The sequence below is a fragment of the Carettochelys insculpta genome, chromosome 1 (assembly GCF_033958435.1).
Source record: "Carettochelys insculpta isolate YL-2023 chromosome 1, ASM3395843v1, whole genome shotgun sequence".
Classification (NCBI taxonomy): Eukaryota; Metazoa; Chordata; order Testudines; family Carettochelyidae; genus Carettochelys; species Carettochelys insculpta.
The window spans coordinates 320,844,087-320,861,601 of NC_134137.1; the positions used below are offsets into that span (position 1 = coordinate 320,844,087).

At 46.6% G+C, this 17,515-nt stretch overlaps 1 protein-coding gene across 9 annotated transcripts in view; it reads left to right on the top strand.

Annotated features, from left to right (window-relative positions):
- SCAF11 (SR-related CTD associated factor 11) overlaps window positions 1–12,945 on the top strand; it is a 109,372-nt gene extending 96,427 nt beyond the window's left edge. For 8 of the 9 annotated variants that reach the window (XM_075014102.1, XM_075014073.1, XM_075014092.1 and 5 more), the window contains 3 exons: window positions 9,033–9,251; window positions 9,704–9,823; window positions 10,100–12,945. In XM_075014102.1, the coding sequence (XP_074870203.1) occupies window positions 9,033–9,251; window positions 9,704–9,823; window positions 10,100–10,234 (474 nt within the window). In that variant the 3' untranslated portion in view covers window positions 10,235–12,945. The remainder of the gene's footprint in view (window positions 1–9,032; window positions 9,252–9,703; window positions 9,824–10,099) is intronic. The other variant, XM_075014122.1, reaches the window with a different exon arrangement.
- Window positions 12,946–17,515: the final 4,570 nt, after the last annotated feature.

Here is a 17,515-nt window from a genome sequence, read left to right on the forward strand (position 1 = left end):
AGCCCGCACACGCAGTGCCTAGAGCGGCGTCCAGGCCAGCGCAGGAACCGGCGGCACCGCCACAGGCGGCACCGACAGTGCAGGGCCAGCAGGCACGGAGCCCGCAAGCACCGGAGGACGTTATTCGCGCGGCACCACAGCTGAGCGGGCAGAGCGCGGCGCCGACAGCAGGGCCGAGATCCCCGGCACGGAAGGGGGCGGTGCCAGCCCCGCACGGGAGGGGAAAGGCAAGAGTAAAAACCCGGCACCGCAGCCCTTCTCCGGACAGGGCTGCGCTGCTGCTAACAAGCTCTCCCGCTGTGCTACACACGCCGCCCAGAAGGCCAGGGTCTCCACCGGCCTATCCAGAACCACCTCCTCCGTTCCTCCAACCAATGTCACCATGGCTTGGGCCTCCTTCACCCTTTCTGGGATTGGATCCGCTGGAGTACTATCACAAACCAGTGTCACCGCTATCTGTGTCATCGCGGAGGTCTTGCTATCCCAGACATCGGGGGGACACCCCGAGAGTGGTCCAGGTCTCCGTCCCTGGACCCGTGCTGCCATGGTCGTTCCTATCATGCTGGACACAGACACCCCAGGCCTACGCCCAGGGGCAGGCCCCCCCGGCCAGCCAATACCCCTGTGGACACTCCCGGGCGGGGATGGAAACTCAGTTATCTCAAGGGGAGTTAATTTTAGAACCCCGAGACTTTCCTTCACAATCCTCCAGTGAGCAGGTATACCATTGGCCACAGAAACCTGAGAGTTCGAGGGAGGTTTACCCTAGTGGTTTCTCCTTATCCTCCCCAGATGAGGCCATGGCCCCCGGGGATGTCAGTCCCCCGGATGACCTTAGACAGTTTCAAGAGCTGTTTAAAAGGGTAGCTTTCATGCAAAGCATTCAAACGGCAGAAGTGCAGGAGAAACATCACAAACTCCTGAAAAATTTGAGACCCCCGGCTTCATCCAAAATTGCTATCCTGCTGGACAAAGCCATTATGGAGTCAGGCACTATCATATGGCAGACTCCGGCCTCTGTTCCGCCTATGAACAAAAGAGCGGATAAGAAGTACTTCGTCCCGGCAAAGGGCATGGAGTTCCTCTTCAGTCACCCACAACCGAACTCACTGGTAGTTGGATCGTCCCAGCAGAGGTCAAAGACTTCTCAGTACAAATCGGGGGGATCGGACAAAGATGCCAAGAAGCTAGAGCTGTTTGGGAGGAAGGTATATTCCTCTTCCACCCTGCTATTGAGAGTGGCAAATTATGCGGCACACCTAGCAAACCATAACTTCGATAATTACTCCAGGCTTACTTCTCTCATGGATTCACTTCCGGAAGATGAGAAGCCGGTGTTAAAGGCAATTGTGCAAGAGGGCTACGCAGCTTTGAGGACGGGAGTCCAGATCACCCTGGATGTGGCAGATACGGCGGCACGCTCAACGGCTACAGCAGTGGTCATGCTTAGAGAATCCTGGCTCCAGACATTAGGCATCCCGAGGGATCTACAGGCGAAGATCGTGGATCTTCCCTTTGACACGCAAAAGTTGTTTGCAGACTCAACCGACTCGGTCCTCCACTCCAGTAAGGACTCGAGAGCTACACTTAGAACCCTGGGTATTTATACCCCTCCATATAGGAAGAAAAAATATTACCCTCAGCAAAGACGCTACCCGTACCAACCACAGCATGCGCAGTATCAACGGGGCTATGACCAAGGGCGACATCAACAGCAGCAACAGTACAAAACTCGCAGGCGACGTTCCCAACAAAGCTGTACACCCTTGGGACAGGCCCAAAGGCAACAAGTTTGACGGGTATGTCGAGGGCTGCACTATCACTACCATCGCACAATGCCACTCTCATCTCATGTTCCATCATCGCCTCAGACCGTTTCACTCCCAATGGCAAAAGATCACCGCAGACAAATGAGTGCTGGAGATCATAGCCACGGGTTACGCGATCCCCTTCCAGTCGCTCCCACCGACGAAACCTCCCTCCGGCCCCCACCTCCAGGATGCTGCCCACGAGGCGAGGCTCAAACAGGAGGTGGACCACCTTATGTTCATAGGGGCGGTGGAAAGAGTGCCGGAACAATTCCAGGGGAAAGGGTTTTATTCACACTACTTCCTCACAGAGAAGAAAACAGGAGGCTGGAGGCCCCTCTTAGATCTTCGGGGCCTCAACCGCTACTTGCGCAAGCAGCGGTTTCGGATGATTACAGTTGCCTCCATACTCACGGCACTGGACAATGGAGATTGGTTTGCAGCCCTCGACTTACAAGATGCTTATTTTCATATAACAATCCACCCGGCACACAGGCGCTTCCTCCGCTTCATGGTCGCCAAGGAACACTTCCAGTACAGGGTTCTTCCGTTCGGCCTCTCCTCGGCCCCCAGAGTCTTTACCAAAACCTTGGCAGTGGTGTCAGCCTACCTGCACAGACAAGGGGTATTCATATTTCCATACCTGGATGACTGCTTACTGAAAGGGGCCTCGAAGGCAGAGGTCCTACGCATGATACGCGTCACAGCAGACACATTTTCTTCGCTGGGCCTAGTCATCAACTTCGAGAAGTCAAAGACCGACCCCACACAGGACATAAAGTTCATAGGGGCACGCATAAACTCTATCACAGCAAGGGTGTACCTACCCGACGCCCGCTTTCGTGCCATCAGTTCGCTGGTGCAAGTCATTACATACAGCCCCACGGTGCCGGTCTTAACGTGCTTACAGCTGCTGGGCCATATGGCGGCAGCAACATTTGTGGTATAGAATGCCAAATTGCACATGCGAAGCCTGCAGCATTGGCTGGCGAGCGTCTACAAACCGGCATCCCACACTGTTCACAGGGTAGTGTCGCCCACAACAGAGGTGCACATAAACATACTTGAGCTCAGAGCAGTGTTCAACGCCTGGAAGCATTTCCGAGACCACATATGTGGCAAAGTAGTCGGGATCAATACAGACAATACCTCCACTACGTTTTACATAAATCAGCAAGGAGGAGCCCGATCCCGTGCCCTATGTGCGGAAGCAGTCCAACTGTGGAACTGGTGCACCGCCAACAACATTACGTTGAAAGCCTCATAGTTGCCGGGCGCTCACAACATGAAAGCAGATCAGCTGAGCAGGCGCTTCGCACTCACGCACGAATGGCAGATCCACACCGATCCGCTACGACCGATCTTTCATCCATGGGGGTTTCCCCAGATCGATCTGTTTGCCACACAGCACAACAAGAAGTGTCCCCAGTACTGCTCCAGGGCAGGAGTGGGGCGGGGGTCTCTGGGGGACTCATTCATGATTCCATGGAAGGGCCCCCTACTTTACGCATTCCCCCCCACAGTGCTTATCCACAAGGTCTTGTAGAAAGCCAGAAGGGAGAGAGCTCGCATGATACTAGTAGTCCCAACGTGGGATCGGCAGCAATGGTTTCCCTTGCTTCTGCGCATGTCGGACCGCCCACCGCTCCCCGTACTGGTGGCGCCGGACCTGCTCACGCAGGCCTAGGGGTCCATAGTGCACACGAACCCTCAGAGCCTGTGCCTACAAGCATGGCTAATCTGTGGCTCAGCTCCTTAGAAAGTACATGCCCGGAGGGAGTACAACAAGTCCTGGAAAGTAGCCAAAGGACCTCCACCAGGAAGACTTATAAGCAGAAATGGACTTGATTCACAGCCTGGTGTTCCGACAAGCAGTTAGCTCCCCTTGATGTTCCTATACCAGTAATACTTGAATACTTGTTGGACCTCAAGAGGGGCGGACTTTCCTTATCCTCGTTAAAAGTCCACCTCGCCGCTAGATCAGCCTTTCGGCATACAGAGGAGGGGCCCACGGTATTTGCCCATCCTATCGTTACCAGGTTCTTGAAGGGGTTGGTAAACCTGTACCCCCCCCTCGGAAACCGCTTCCGCCGTCATGGAACCTGGACCCAGTGCTCAGCACGCTCACGGGTCCACCTTTTGAACCATTAGCCACAGTTCCCCTACGTCTCCTTATGATAAAAACAACCTTCCTCCTTGCAATTACGTCAGCTCGCAGGGTGAGTGAGCTCACGGCAGTGATGGCAACGCCGCCCTGCACAGTATCCTCAAAGGAGACAGTAACCTTATGGCTGCACCTAGCCTTTGTTCCAAAAGTTTCTTCAGAATTCCATCTTAACGAACCAATCGTTTTACCCTCGTTTTACCTGAAGCCTCACAGCTCCAGCAAGGAGGCACGCCTGCATCTCCTGGATGTGAGGAGGGCGTTGGCCTTCTGCATAGACAGAACTAAGTCCTTCTGGAAAACGGACAGGCTTCTAGTCTCTCTCACTCCCAGATCAAAAGGAGAAGGTCTCTCTTCACAGAGAATCTCAAAGCACATTGTGTCCTGTATAAAAATGTGCTACGAGCTTCGAAAGACTCCTTTGCTGGCCCCGCCCAGGGCTCACTCCACCAGGGCGGTGGCGGCATCCACAGCCTTCTTTAAGGGCATTGCGTTGAAGGACATCTGTAGAGCGGCGACCTGGTCATCCTATGACACCTTCGCGAAGCATTATGCCCTACATCGGGTATTCCAAGAGGATACCTGGCTCTCGACAGCAGTCCTTTCAGGGGCAAGCTGCACATAAGCCAATTACCCACCTCCTTTCTTGGGTTACTGCTGGGTAGTCACCTATTGTGGAGCACCCACAGGGACGCTCGATGAAGGAAGAGAAGTTGCTCACCGTGGTAACGGTGGTTCTTCGAGTTGTGTCCCCATGGGTGCTCCACCACCTGCCCATCCTCCCCGCTTCGGATCTCTGTCTAGTGTCTTTCAGGAGCATCCGAGGCGGTTGGTCAAGGAACTGGCAGGGACTGGATCGCGCACGTGGCCGGGGATGTGCAAGGGAGCGGCGTGCGCTGGCGCATGCGCGATCCAGGGGAAACTGCTGGAAGAATTCCGATCTGCGGCGCCGGGCAAGCCTGACACCTATTGTGGAGCACCCACGGGGACACATCTCGAAGAACCACCGTTACCACGGTGAGCAACTTCTCTCTCTTCCTTTTGGAAGAAGGTGGCAGTGAAGTTTATATGGGGAAATAAATGGATTGACTCTGAACCAGCACTTAAAATGTTAGCCAGAATACACAGTTTATTGTTTAGTTGTAATTCAGTAACACCCAGAGAGGTCATCCAAGAACAGGGTGTTCCATAGTTAGTCTGTGATCAATTTGGGTGTGTTCAAAAAGAGAGGTTTCAATTCTAATACTTTTTTTTAAATTGGATGCTAAATTATTCTGAATATTCTTCCCCCGGTAGCAGAGTGTAGTGGCTTTATGCTCTGTGGGCAAGTTTATGTATTTTGTAGTATGAGGAAGCTTTTGTTGTTTCAGTTAACAATCCTCTAGTGGTTCACAATCTTTTGTTGGAAACATCCCTTAGGATGGATCATCACAGGGTAATCCCTACAATGTCTCCATGCACCATTTCTTTGTGATATAACTTGTGTCTCTGTTTTGCTTCTGCAGTCCTTTTTCCCCCATGTCTTCAATTTTCCCTCTTCTCATCTTTTTTTTAACTTGTTTAATACAGTGTTCCTGTAAGCTGTGCACTTGTGCAGCTGGGCAGGAGAGATTCAGATGCCATCCAGCTGATTAGCAAAGCATCCACAGCTTGGCCTTGGTGCACGTAAAAATTTATTCTGCATGTGGATGGAAAAAATCCACAGATGGATGGAAGAGATTAGAGGGAACATTGATCATATAGTCCCCCGTTCCCCCCCCACACACTTGGTGCTTGAGTCGCTACCCCATTTCTTCAGTCGTCAGCAGTGAAGTTTGGGCTGGTGGGGCTGTTACATTACCCATCAGTTCTATGCTTGTGAGGTTCTGCCACACCCAGTCAATTTATTAGGAGCTAAAAAGATGAATGGCTTTCAAGAGGGTTTGGCTGACGCATTACCTGAAGCCACAGCAGGCTGTTTGCGGTGTGTGGCAGAGGATCTGGGGTCCTGCAAATTTTCTCACCTATGCTGATTCCTAGCCGTAGGAAATATTGAATGATACAAATGAATGATGCATTTCAAATGTTTTGCAGAAAATCAGTGTAAAATTAGTATTACAATTAAACTGCAGGGTGACTGTCTATTTGGTATAGGTGTGCTGTCTGAAATAATTAGAACTAGTTTTTGACAATGCAAAATTCAGTATTTAATCTAAGAAGCAACTGAGAGCTGCAGTGCTTGTGAACTCTTCGCTAACTAGATTGTCCAGTGACTCAGTAAATAAGACAGTGTAAAGGAAGTATTTAGCAAAGTTATTGCTGCAAACTGTGAGTAAGGAACTGAGACTCTGCTGTCTCTGTGCTGGCCCCTGTACCATTATGGAATGGTGTCTCTGCTGAGTCCTGAGTCAGTTAGTGCCTTGTAACAACACTGATTGTGAGAGACTGTGGTCAGGTCTACATTTAAATTAGCTTGACCTATGTCACTCAGAGTTGTGAAAAATGTTGCACCCAAAGCACCATAGTTAGGTTCATCTTACCCCCCGCTGGAGATATGGTAAGATCGACCAACTACATTTTTCCATCAGCCTAGCTACAGGTTGTACTTCTCTTGTCCACCACCCTCAGGACCTGACTGGTGCTGGACGAGAGAATTTGCTGGACAATGGGAGGTTAATATTGTCTAGCATGTTACCAACACTGCCACTGCTCACTGGGCTCTTAGAAAGCATATGGGGTAAATTACAGCTAAATTACAGTGCAGAACGTTGAGAACCAGGACTGGTGGCAGTAAACAAACTGTATGGGATCAGGGGAAATTTAGCAACACCTATGATAAGTGGTTGTCCAGCAAACTAAAATCATGCCAAAATAGAGTTTGGCAAACAAGAGTTCTGGATTAGAGAGGTACAACCTGTATTGCTTTTTGGAGAAATTGATTGTCATTGACAAAAGGGTTTTTCTGTCAGTGCCAGGAAATGTTCACACTGTAGTGTAGATATGTTGTAATTTTTTATTATTATTATTAGATTGTTTTAGGTGTATCTTATAATATTTTTCAGGTTGTGTTTGACTTTAATACAATAATTTTAATTGAGAATTTAATGTAAGTTTTATTGTTAATAGTTCATAAAATGTGACGTGTGAAATTATTTGCTCATATATGTAATTTTAATTTAAATATAAATGTGAGGTGCTGGAGGAGAAGAAAGAAAGAGGTGCTGGGGAAACAGTATCGATAAGAGTATGAAACTGGTGGAATACGTTGGTGCACTGACAAAATGGAATAGGGTCAGTAGGGATATGGAAAAATACACTAATGAGCTAGGGACACGGTTGTTTTAACGGAGGGGTTGGAGAGGACCAGGGGGAAGATACGCTAGAGTATACTGTAGAATCGGGGCAAGAGGCTGAAGTTGGATTAAGGTGGTGGTGGAAGGCAGAGGATAGAGTGTGGATGTGAGTTTGAGCTAGAAAGTGAAATGAGAACAGATGATTTTACAGGACATTGGTAGGGGGGCTGTGGGAGGGTGGTGCTGGGGACAGAGAAAGTGAGAAGAGCTGGTAAGAAATGGAGTGAGTTTCTGGTGAGGTGCGTGGTGATAGGGGGCAGTGTTGGATTAGCCACTGAGCCAGCCTGCTCTGAACAGGGTTCCAGAAGTTTGGAGCCCCCATAAAAACAGGTAGCTCTGTGCCCAACCTGCTCTGCCTGCCAGGCACTGCTGCTGGAGAGTGGGGCATGCCCCCATCTCCCTAGCAAGAGTACAAAGGTGGGGGGGCACATGCTGTAGCCGAAGACTCCATGACCCACCTCTGGTGGGGGAGAAGGTGGAGAGTGGGGGGAGGAGGATGGTAGTGGGGGCAGAGGGGCTCCCTGCCTTACAGAAGAGGCTGTTGCTGAAGCCATCCCAGAGGCAGCCGGCCACACCCCAGGCCCATGGGCGGCGGAGGAGGCTGATGTTGAGCAGGAAGATGTGGGTGGGGGTGTGCAGGTACCAGATGTGCCTACAGCACCAGCAGCAGCAAGTTGTGGCACAAGCCCAGGGTGCCAGTGGCGGCAATGAACAACGCCAGGCGCTCACAGGTGCTGAGGCTGAAGAGGGGCAGGTCCCTGTGGTGCTCCTGCTGCCCTAGGCCAGGGCTGGCTCCTCAGCCCACTGCTGCCCTCAGCAAGGGGAGGAAGAGCTGCTGCTACCCCAGCTCGTCACTCGTGGCTCCCCAGGCAGGGGCGGGGCAGGCATGTGGGCTGCACTTACATACTTTATCAACACGTAGTTGCAGGTCTCATAAAAATTCGATCAGCTCACATATTTGACATGCTTGGGCTAGGACCTCACTAGAGAAATATGTTGATTCCAGTATGTGGATGCTATCGAGGCAAATGCTGTAGCTAGAATTGAGTATCTGAATTTGGCTTATTTCCCTAGTATAGACTTACCCTCAGACAGTGCGGAACAAGGCTTTTCCTCAGGTGGAGACTTGAGAGCTCATTTGATCTTCTGCTTCTAGATGTGACTGAGCTTTAGTTATGGCTACACTCAGAGCTCCCTGTGGACTTAATCTCTTGCAAAAATACAGACGCAGACCTTCTCAGGCATATGGACAAACATTCTGCTGACACCTGAGCTCAAGCACCTGGAGAGTGAGAGTGCGCGCACATGCGCACATGCAAATTTCAAGGTGCTGGTGGTGACTTTTGCAAGGTGTGAATTATCTGGGAGCTGATATACCTAACGCACACTCCTGTATGCGGCCATAAGAGCTAGAAGTCTGAGAAATACTTCAGAACATATGTTTGAAGGTTGTCCATTTCCATTTGCAGCACAACTCTTAGGAATTCTCTCTGTAGGTAATAGTCTAGCCAGGGTCTGGCACTGATTTTGTTCAGGCTTTAACTAACTGTTTTGGTCTTGTGTGTTAATCTTTATATAAAAGTGTTTTGCTGTTGTAGAAATTATCTGCTAAATCCAAGTACCTGGGGTATTTGTGCATTTAGTACACTTGCTGAGCATTTTAGGAAGTAGTAGTTATTGAACATTTTGAAGAATAATATATTAACTGCCAATAACTTTTTAAAACAGGGTATTCCTAGTGCTTCTCATGTAAGTAATAACATGAGTGCACCACTCTTGCCTGCTCCAACAGCAGCCCTGGGAAATGTGGGAACAGTTCAGGGACCAAGTTCTGGTAATGGCACACCATCAAGTCACATCAAAAGTGCTAATGCTGCTGTAAAATTGGCAGATGACAAAGTAAGTGTTACGGTGGAAGCCAGCGCAGACAGCTCCAAGAAAGACCAGGCAAGTTCAAAGTTGAGAGTAATATATATATGTGTATAATTCTACAGTATTAAGACACAATTGCTCTCTAATTTTTTTCACCTTTTTTCCATTGGATACTTGTGGTCGTTCTTAAAACTTCCCGCAAGAAACTAGCAAACTAGTTCTATAATTTTAACAAAATATATTTAGAGCTGCACTTCTGAAAGTATCATAAAGTGTTCTGAAGTGAAATTAATGAGTGAGGTTATATTCCCTAGATAAAGTGTGTATGGTTCTTATTGATCTCTGTGGAAGTTGATTGTGTGTTCAAATATTAGGGCAGAACTTTGGCACTATTTCTGACAGCCTTAATTTAAAGGAGCTGCAAAGGCTTTCCAACTTTGACTGTTAATTTAAAGTTAATGCTGTCTTTTCATGTCAAAAAATTGCAAACATAGTTACCTAAAAATAAAGTATTTTTCTTTTGACAGAAATTGTTAATCCAGGAAAAAGCTGCCCAAGAGGTGAAACTGGCTATCAAACCTTTCTATCAGAATAAAGATATTACCAAGGAGGAATATAAAGAAATTGTGCGGAAAGCAGTAGATAAAGTAAGCTTTATATTCAGGATTGACTTTTTAACAGTCTAAAAATACATAAGTTAATATTTAAATGGCTTTCCCCCTCTCACCCATCACCTTCTGGCTATATTGGAAAAGATGATGCTGAGTTTGCTTTATGTAGATAAAAAGTGGGAGCAAGTACATCTTGCTTTCTTAAGTTAATGAAACATCTCTCTTGATTTCTTTAATGAAGTTTTGCCCATCTTTACTGCCAGCTAAGTAGTATTGATGATATGATGTGTGCATGTATATTTCCTGTTGTAGGTTTGTCATAGCAAAAGTGGCGAAGTCAATTCTGCAAAAGTGGCGAATCTAGTGAAAGCATATGTAGACAAATACAAACATTCACGGAAGAAAAATCCAGAAGAGGCGGTCGCTGCTGAAAGAAAAAGAGAATAAATGAAAAGGAACTGAGAACATGATAAAGATAAATCTGCAAAGTGCAATTTCAACATGAGTCATTTACTGAAAATTATAGATGATTGATTGGAATCTCGTTTTGATACAATTATTTTTCAATGTAGTATATGTTTTGTTCTAAATAAATATAGATCTAACTGCAACTTCTTTATCCCTTTTCCAAAAGATGCTTAAATGCAAGAAAAGGGTGTAAAGGAGAGTGCATTTTTATTAGGAATGTATGATTGTGTGGATACTAGCAGATGTACAGCATTTTGACTTGAATAATGAAGTGCATAAAATTAGAAACTTCTAATTAAATTGGTTTTGGAGCAGGTATGTACAGTACATGTAATCAGTCAGGTGAAAAATAAAAAAAGATTTTTTTCCTTGATTTCCTCCCCCCCCCCAAATTATAATAAAGATGATGTATTCCCCTGACAAATATTTCTAGGATTAACTGGACAGATGGTTTGCAGGGGTCTGCATGTATATAAAAAAAGCACATGGCTATGTCTGAACGGAAATTAATCACAAGCCAATTCAGTGTCCAGTATCATGGGCACTGTACATCTATTGTAACACCAAATAAAAGTTATGCTGCTTGGTTTTGTTTTGTGACTTTTGTTTTAAGATGAGTCTGCTTCATTCTTACAGTAATGAAGTGAAGGCTTCAGTTCCAAGAGGTAGAGTTCAGGCAACCCCAGCTAACCTGATATAGAAAATGATTACATGGGTATTCAGGAATATAAGCACTAGCTTTGTATAGCTCTTCAACTATAGTGAATAAGGGGACTTCTGTGTTAAGTCTTACTAGAGTCTCTCTGTTGACCAGAGGTTGTCAGTTGTGCCAGTTTTCGCTGAGGTATTTTATTAATGTGAGCTATAGTTTGCAAGGTAATACAGCATAGATTGCCAAACTTACCAGTAAAACAGCACAGAGGTATCCTGTGTGACAAGCAAAATGTAGTCTTACATGGGAGCTTTCATATTGTCCAAAACACCTGTCATTAAAGGGTTGAGGTAGAAGTAGCCCAGTCATTCTTGAGGTGAATGTGGGAGCCATTACATGCGCTGTAGGAGTGCTTGAGATTTTTTTCCAGCACTGTAAGGAAAAAGCACACCCATGCAGCTGCTTGTAATGTTCACCAGGGCAGTAGTAGGGGTAGGGCAGAACAGCCCTTGTTGCCCTCTCCTTTGGAAGGCAGCATTAACACATGCAGTTTGTCTCCCTCTTCACTGTGCTGTGGCTGTGAGCCCGAGAAGCTAGTACTCCAGGTAAAGGCCTCAACAATGTGACTGTGCCGTACTGACCCTTACTCCCTGCAGTGGCATGTAATATACTTTGTTTTACCATCTGGGATGTTACCACCCACATACCTGTCAACTTTCAAATGAGTGGCCGTTCCCTTCCATAAGACGAAGGGTAAAAGAAGGGATATTGACACACAACCAAATACTGTCACAAAACAGTTGATCTCTTGGTTTTAATGAGAACTCTCTGCAGGCGTACAGAAGTATTTGACTTGCTATAGCAATTTTTTTGTGTGGCTAAATCAAAATATTATGTAAATTGGAGACTGATGGTTTAATACATTTTTCTACAATCAAGCCATGTTTTAGAGCTTTCAAAAGTGATTCAGTTTTAGATGATGGTAGCAATTTGTATGAACTCTCAATCTATTTTGAGCTAAAATCAGTTAGCACTTTTCCACAGATCTTGTAGCATATTGCTGTGTCTGTCCTGGTTAATCATGTCACGTGCACTTCTTTGTATTGTATTTTCCTCCTCTGATGAATTTTTGGGGTTTAATGATTTTTTTTATACCTTTTTACTCTATACAGTTGAGCCTCACTATATTGCTCATTTTAGGAGACCACTAGTGATCTTTTAAAAGGAAGTAGGAGGTGAAGGGCTGGACCGTGGTGGCTTTCAAAATGTTGCGAGCAAGTACTTTGTGTCCACAGTATCTATCTGGAAGACAAGATGCCACTTGTTACCACATTATAATGCGGCCGTGATTATTATAGTGATGCTCCCCTGTATTTCAAATCATAGTGAAAAATATCTGATAGATTAAAATGAGATCAGTAACCCTTATTTTTTACAACTGAAATATTTAAGAATTTATCAGAATATGTGCAGATCATTAAAATTGTGTTTAAATTAAAAATGTGTTGCCTTAATACATAGACTGTCCTCTATTTTTCCAGAAGAATCAGCAAGATCTACTTTAATATGACTGCATGAGAAGGCATGTGCTTTAGCTTTGTGAGCATCTTTTTGTTAAAAGACTAATATTAAAGCTATGTTCTGTTAGTATTTATTTGGGATTTCCCAATATGCACTAATGCAAAATCCAAGTGGCTGCAGGAGTTCTGGCCCCAGATGATGCTGAGAAGGTTGAGAAGACAAATTCATCTTACCTAAATTGCCTTGAGAATATCTATTAAATTGTTACATGTTTCCTGAATTTAGGCAAATCACGAGAGGGTTGCCCTGCATGCCTTCATATGGTTTCACTGTGCATGCTGCTGGAATGTCTCATCCAAAAGCTGTATCTTCAGGAGCACAGTGGCTGGGCAAAGTCTGTGCTGTGATGTTTGAGGCAGGAGTGCTGTCTACTGAAATAATAATCTAAAAATAGTTTTATGTAGTGCATAATATTTTCTAATAAATTCTTTTGACTAAACTGCAAGTAATGTGTCTGGTCTTGAAATAAAGAAGCTGTAAGGTTTAATTTAAATGGTTCCATCTCCTACCACAGTCTGTCACTGTCATGGTACAGGTTCTGAAATGAATTGTTTTGTAGGCAAACTAAATGGAAATTATTCTTCTGTATTCACCTTCTCTGTAACCCCTAGTTAGGATGGTGGTTGTCTGTACATTGCACTTCCTTGTGTTTTCTAATGATGAAGTAAAAAAGCAGCTGTGTTTAACTCTTGGGAGACAGGCACCAGTGGTGAAGAGAAGAGCTCCTTCATAGAGTCTAAGGCCAGAAGGAACCATCCCATCTAATGTGACATCCTGCACAACACGTGCCTGAAAACTTCCCAAAAATAATTCCTTTCCTGGGCGTAGGCTGCACCTGGACAGGAAGGACTCTGCCAGTAAATCACTACCTGCAAGGCTTTGTAGAGGAACACAAGACCTAAGTGAGCAGGGGCAGTTTGCAGCACATTTGCCCTTTACCATCAGTGTTAGCTTTGGTGCAGACACTTGAGGCTAGATTTCCAGGTGAACTAGATCAGAACATTGACCCTTCTATTGCTTTCCTGATCCTAGAGCCCAAACCAGGCCCACTACTGCAATTTCAAGCTCGCCCACTGATTGCAGACTCCAAGGAACTGCTCCACTGGTCAATCCAGAATCGTCTTACGTTCCTGCCACACACCATCCCTGGACCTGTTGGACCAGGGGGATATAGCTCCCCCAAGAGAGCTGCCGTAGGGTTACGCACTCAATCTAGCCCCTGATCTCTGCAAACTGGACTGAGGTGGTCACTTGATTTCGCTGATAGGAAGTCACTGAACTGTAAACATTCGGTTACTACCCATCTGGGCTATGGTTGGTTGTTTGCCTGAGGTGAAATGCGCTATACTTTATCAGCACTGGTATAGGCTCCAAAAACAGCACTTTCAAGCTTGTAGCTTACTTGTTAAAACAAACTGCTTCTGGAATATTTGGAGGGGAGGTTTAATTCATTTGTTTGGTTGAAAGCTACTTGCCAGAGATTACTCAAATTCTCTGTAGGCCTTATAACAGGGCAGGATCAGGTGGCTGCAAAGGTGGCTTTAAACCAATTTAATACATTCCTTAGCTGGGGCTGTGCCAGTTGCACTATGACCCTCTAATGCACCTAGCAAAGCCAGTGTATAGCTGGAGGCCACCTCACAGACTGAGTATGGAATAGCACTGCTGAGGTGTGGCAGGGATGCAGAAGTTGAGGAGCGGGGTGCAGACTGGGAGTGGATGTACAACTGTTACTTCTGTAGTATTACACCTGTGTGTGAGATGGTGTCATCATCAAACTGAATGCCTGCTTGTAGGTCCATGTACACAGTCTTTCCTGGCACAGAGACTACAGGGGTTAAGTACATGTGACTAAATGAGGGTGTTGATAAAAAGAATGTTTGCTTTCCTACAGAAAGGGAAGGATGCGTTAATATCAGCAGGGCTGCCTCTTAATTATCTAGCTCTCCTTTCAGTGAAAAAGTATGAAGAGATCAAGAATATAACTAGGAAATACAGTGCACGTGGATCTCACTCTGTTAGATGCTGTACAAATAGGAAGCCACAGTCCCTCCCCCAAACAGTTGGCGCAGGCAGGTATGAGACCCAAATACTATGAAAACAAAAAAGCAGTCAAGTAGCACTTTAAAGACTTAACAAAATAATTTATTGTGATCATTTATTTTATTAGGTGATTTTTGTTTTGATAAAATACAGATTAACATGGCTCGCTCGCTCTCACTATTCAACAACCATAAAGAATGCAACTGTTCCTGACTGACTTCCCTTTCAGCCAAAGGATTAGAAACACAGCAACCAGCTCACCCAGACCAGTGGCCCATCTAATCCCTCATTCTGTCTCCACAAAATGGAGCACCAGAGGAAAGCACAAGAAATAATGCAATGAAATAAACAGGTCATAAAGAAAATTCCTTCCTCGGGGCTTTGCTCTCAATCAGTGTTCATAGCCCTTACTTTCCTCATACCTCTTACATGAGACCCTGGATGTGCTCATTCTCCCTATAAAAGTCTAATCCTATTAAGTCGTTGGCCTTAACCAAATCTGAAAGTTATTAGCAGAGTCAGTTGTCCTGGGGAGGAGGGATGATCTGTGACACCTACGAGTCTCACTATAATGCCTTGGGAGATTAGAGACTAACAAGTAAGCAATTTTATTTCTTTAGGGGAACGAGTCATGATAGACCTCATGCTGGGTCATTGCTCTTTGGGAGCATGTCACCATCAGTGAACCTGCAGTATCTAAAGTAAGCTGAGCAAGAAAAACCAGCATATGGCATACAATAATGACTGAAAAGGCACAACCCCGCCCGGCCGGCCCCCCCCCCCCGCCACCGGCAACAGCAGCTGAGCTCAAAGATGGACAGGCAGGTACCAAGCTTCTGGAGTGGTAGATATTTGACAGGATCGTAGGGAATTGAACGCAGATAAATGCAGAGAAATAAAGACCAGACTACGATGCGCTGCCCATGAAGCAATTCAAATGGAAGTTTTCCTTGTTAGAGGTGTGCAAATGAATATAAACCAATTCCGTCAGCCCAGACCGAAACTGGCGTCCCACCTTCACTGCGGGGAGGTGGGACATGCAGCACAGGCTGCGGTGTCAGTGACAGGGAGGAAATGTCCAGTACATTTATGAGGCTTTAGCCTTTTAAAAGGTGCTGCCAACATCAACAGATGCGGCAGTAATGACGTGAGTTAACTCAGCGCTCACGCGCGCGCTCTCTCTCTCTCTCTCACATACACACAAAAAAAAACTGACATCTGGCAACAGGGGTAAAGTGCCCAAAAACCAGGGAGCAAGTTAGTGACAGATGCAAGCTTGAGATGCCGGCATCTTCACACACAGCCATATGCTCGCAGCCCAAATGCCTTTTTTGCCAAGCGCACTGCATTTTGGGCCCCGGGGCTGGGGGGGGGGGGGGGGGGGGGGGGGGGGGGGGCGCTAATCCTGCACACAAACCAGTCACTGGCTAAGCAAGTACCCCAGCCACTGTAAATGGAACGTCACACTGAGCCATGCCAAGAGTCCCGGGTCATGGCGGAAACCCCAGGAAGAACCCTATTTCAGGTGGCCTTGTTCCAGCAGGTGACCAGCTGACATTCATGTGGTCTAAGCACTTTTCCTCATGTTAGACCCTGAAAGCCTGTCACTGCTGCCCAGAGCACATAGGCACGCCAACAGAAAAGTCGTGTTGCTAAGGAAGGGTGAGTGCACACCTTGCTTTGGCCAGACCAGATTCTTTTCTGAGCCCTGTCTCATTGTGGCTGGGTGTTTTGTTTTGTTTTGTTTTTTTTTTGGGGGGGGGGGGGGTGGTCATTCGTCCCTTTTGCACTTCCCAACAGAGCAAATGGCCAGAGGCAAACAGGACCAATGCCCAGTTTCATATTTTGAAGCAAAGTGGGGAGCAGCGGCCTGTTGAGGGGCGGGGGGTGGGCAGCGATGGCACATCTGCACACACAGGGGGCAGGGGGTGCATTCATGGTTTGAGTGAGCAGCAGCAGCCGCCCTTGCCTCATGCAGGGATCGGCTGGGCAGGAGGTGGGGCTGGATTGGGCTAGCCTCACACAGTGTGTCATTTCCTGGTTGGGATCTAGGGGCACCCCACACTGAGGCCAGAGGGATGTGAATCTATAGTATTTGTTTGTATTGCTATAGGGCCTCTAACGCCAGGCGTGGAGCCCCCTTATGCTAGGCGTTGTATAAACACAAGACCAAAGGCGCATACCTGCCCCCAAAGAGCTAAGCCTTGCTGGTGAAGCAAACCAGAGGTTGCTAGTGCAGAGATTGATTACTGTTAGAGACCCAAACTGAGAAAAGCTGCATGATTTAGGATTTAGCTGCTGTGGCAAAGAGGAAATTTTTTTTGTAATATTTGGGGCATTCATAGGAATTGTCAAGTTTTCCTCTGTACTTTAATTCTGCTCCTGGAGTAGCACAGGAGCTACGAGGGGTGCGTGTCACCAAGCTACCTGGGTGGAACAACTGGGTTTTCAAGGCACTGGTTGAAATTCACCCAAGTGGAAGCCCCCACTGACCAAGCCATGCTCAATTGTGGGAGACTTCATTAGGCAGGGTTGTAAATGCAGCAAGACTCCTGGAGAGCAAAGGGCTTCGAGGACCAACATGGGAAAAGGGTTGGCCTTAGGAAGAGGCTGGCTGCTGTCATCCAAGACCAAAAAAGGAAGAGAGACAGGAACAGAGCTGAAGTACGAAAGAATGGCTGACATTTGCACAGGCTTGGCCAGAGTGGAGTATGGCTTCACCTTTCCCTTCTGTGCTAACCTAAACACTCAGATTCTGCATGTTAGGTGACAAGTAAATTATTCCCTTGCTTTGAAAAGGCAGCCCAGCTGCACTGAATACATTAACTGACAGCATTGTGCCCCCTTTTTTTGATTGACGTAGTGAATAACCAGGGATGTTATCCAACATGATTAAAACATGATTGGCACCCATGGAAGGTAGAAAAGCTTGACATGCTCGTTGTGTCACTTGGCGTTCCAGAAGGTTGATGAGCATTGTGGCT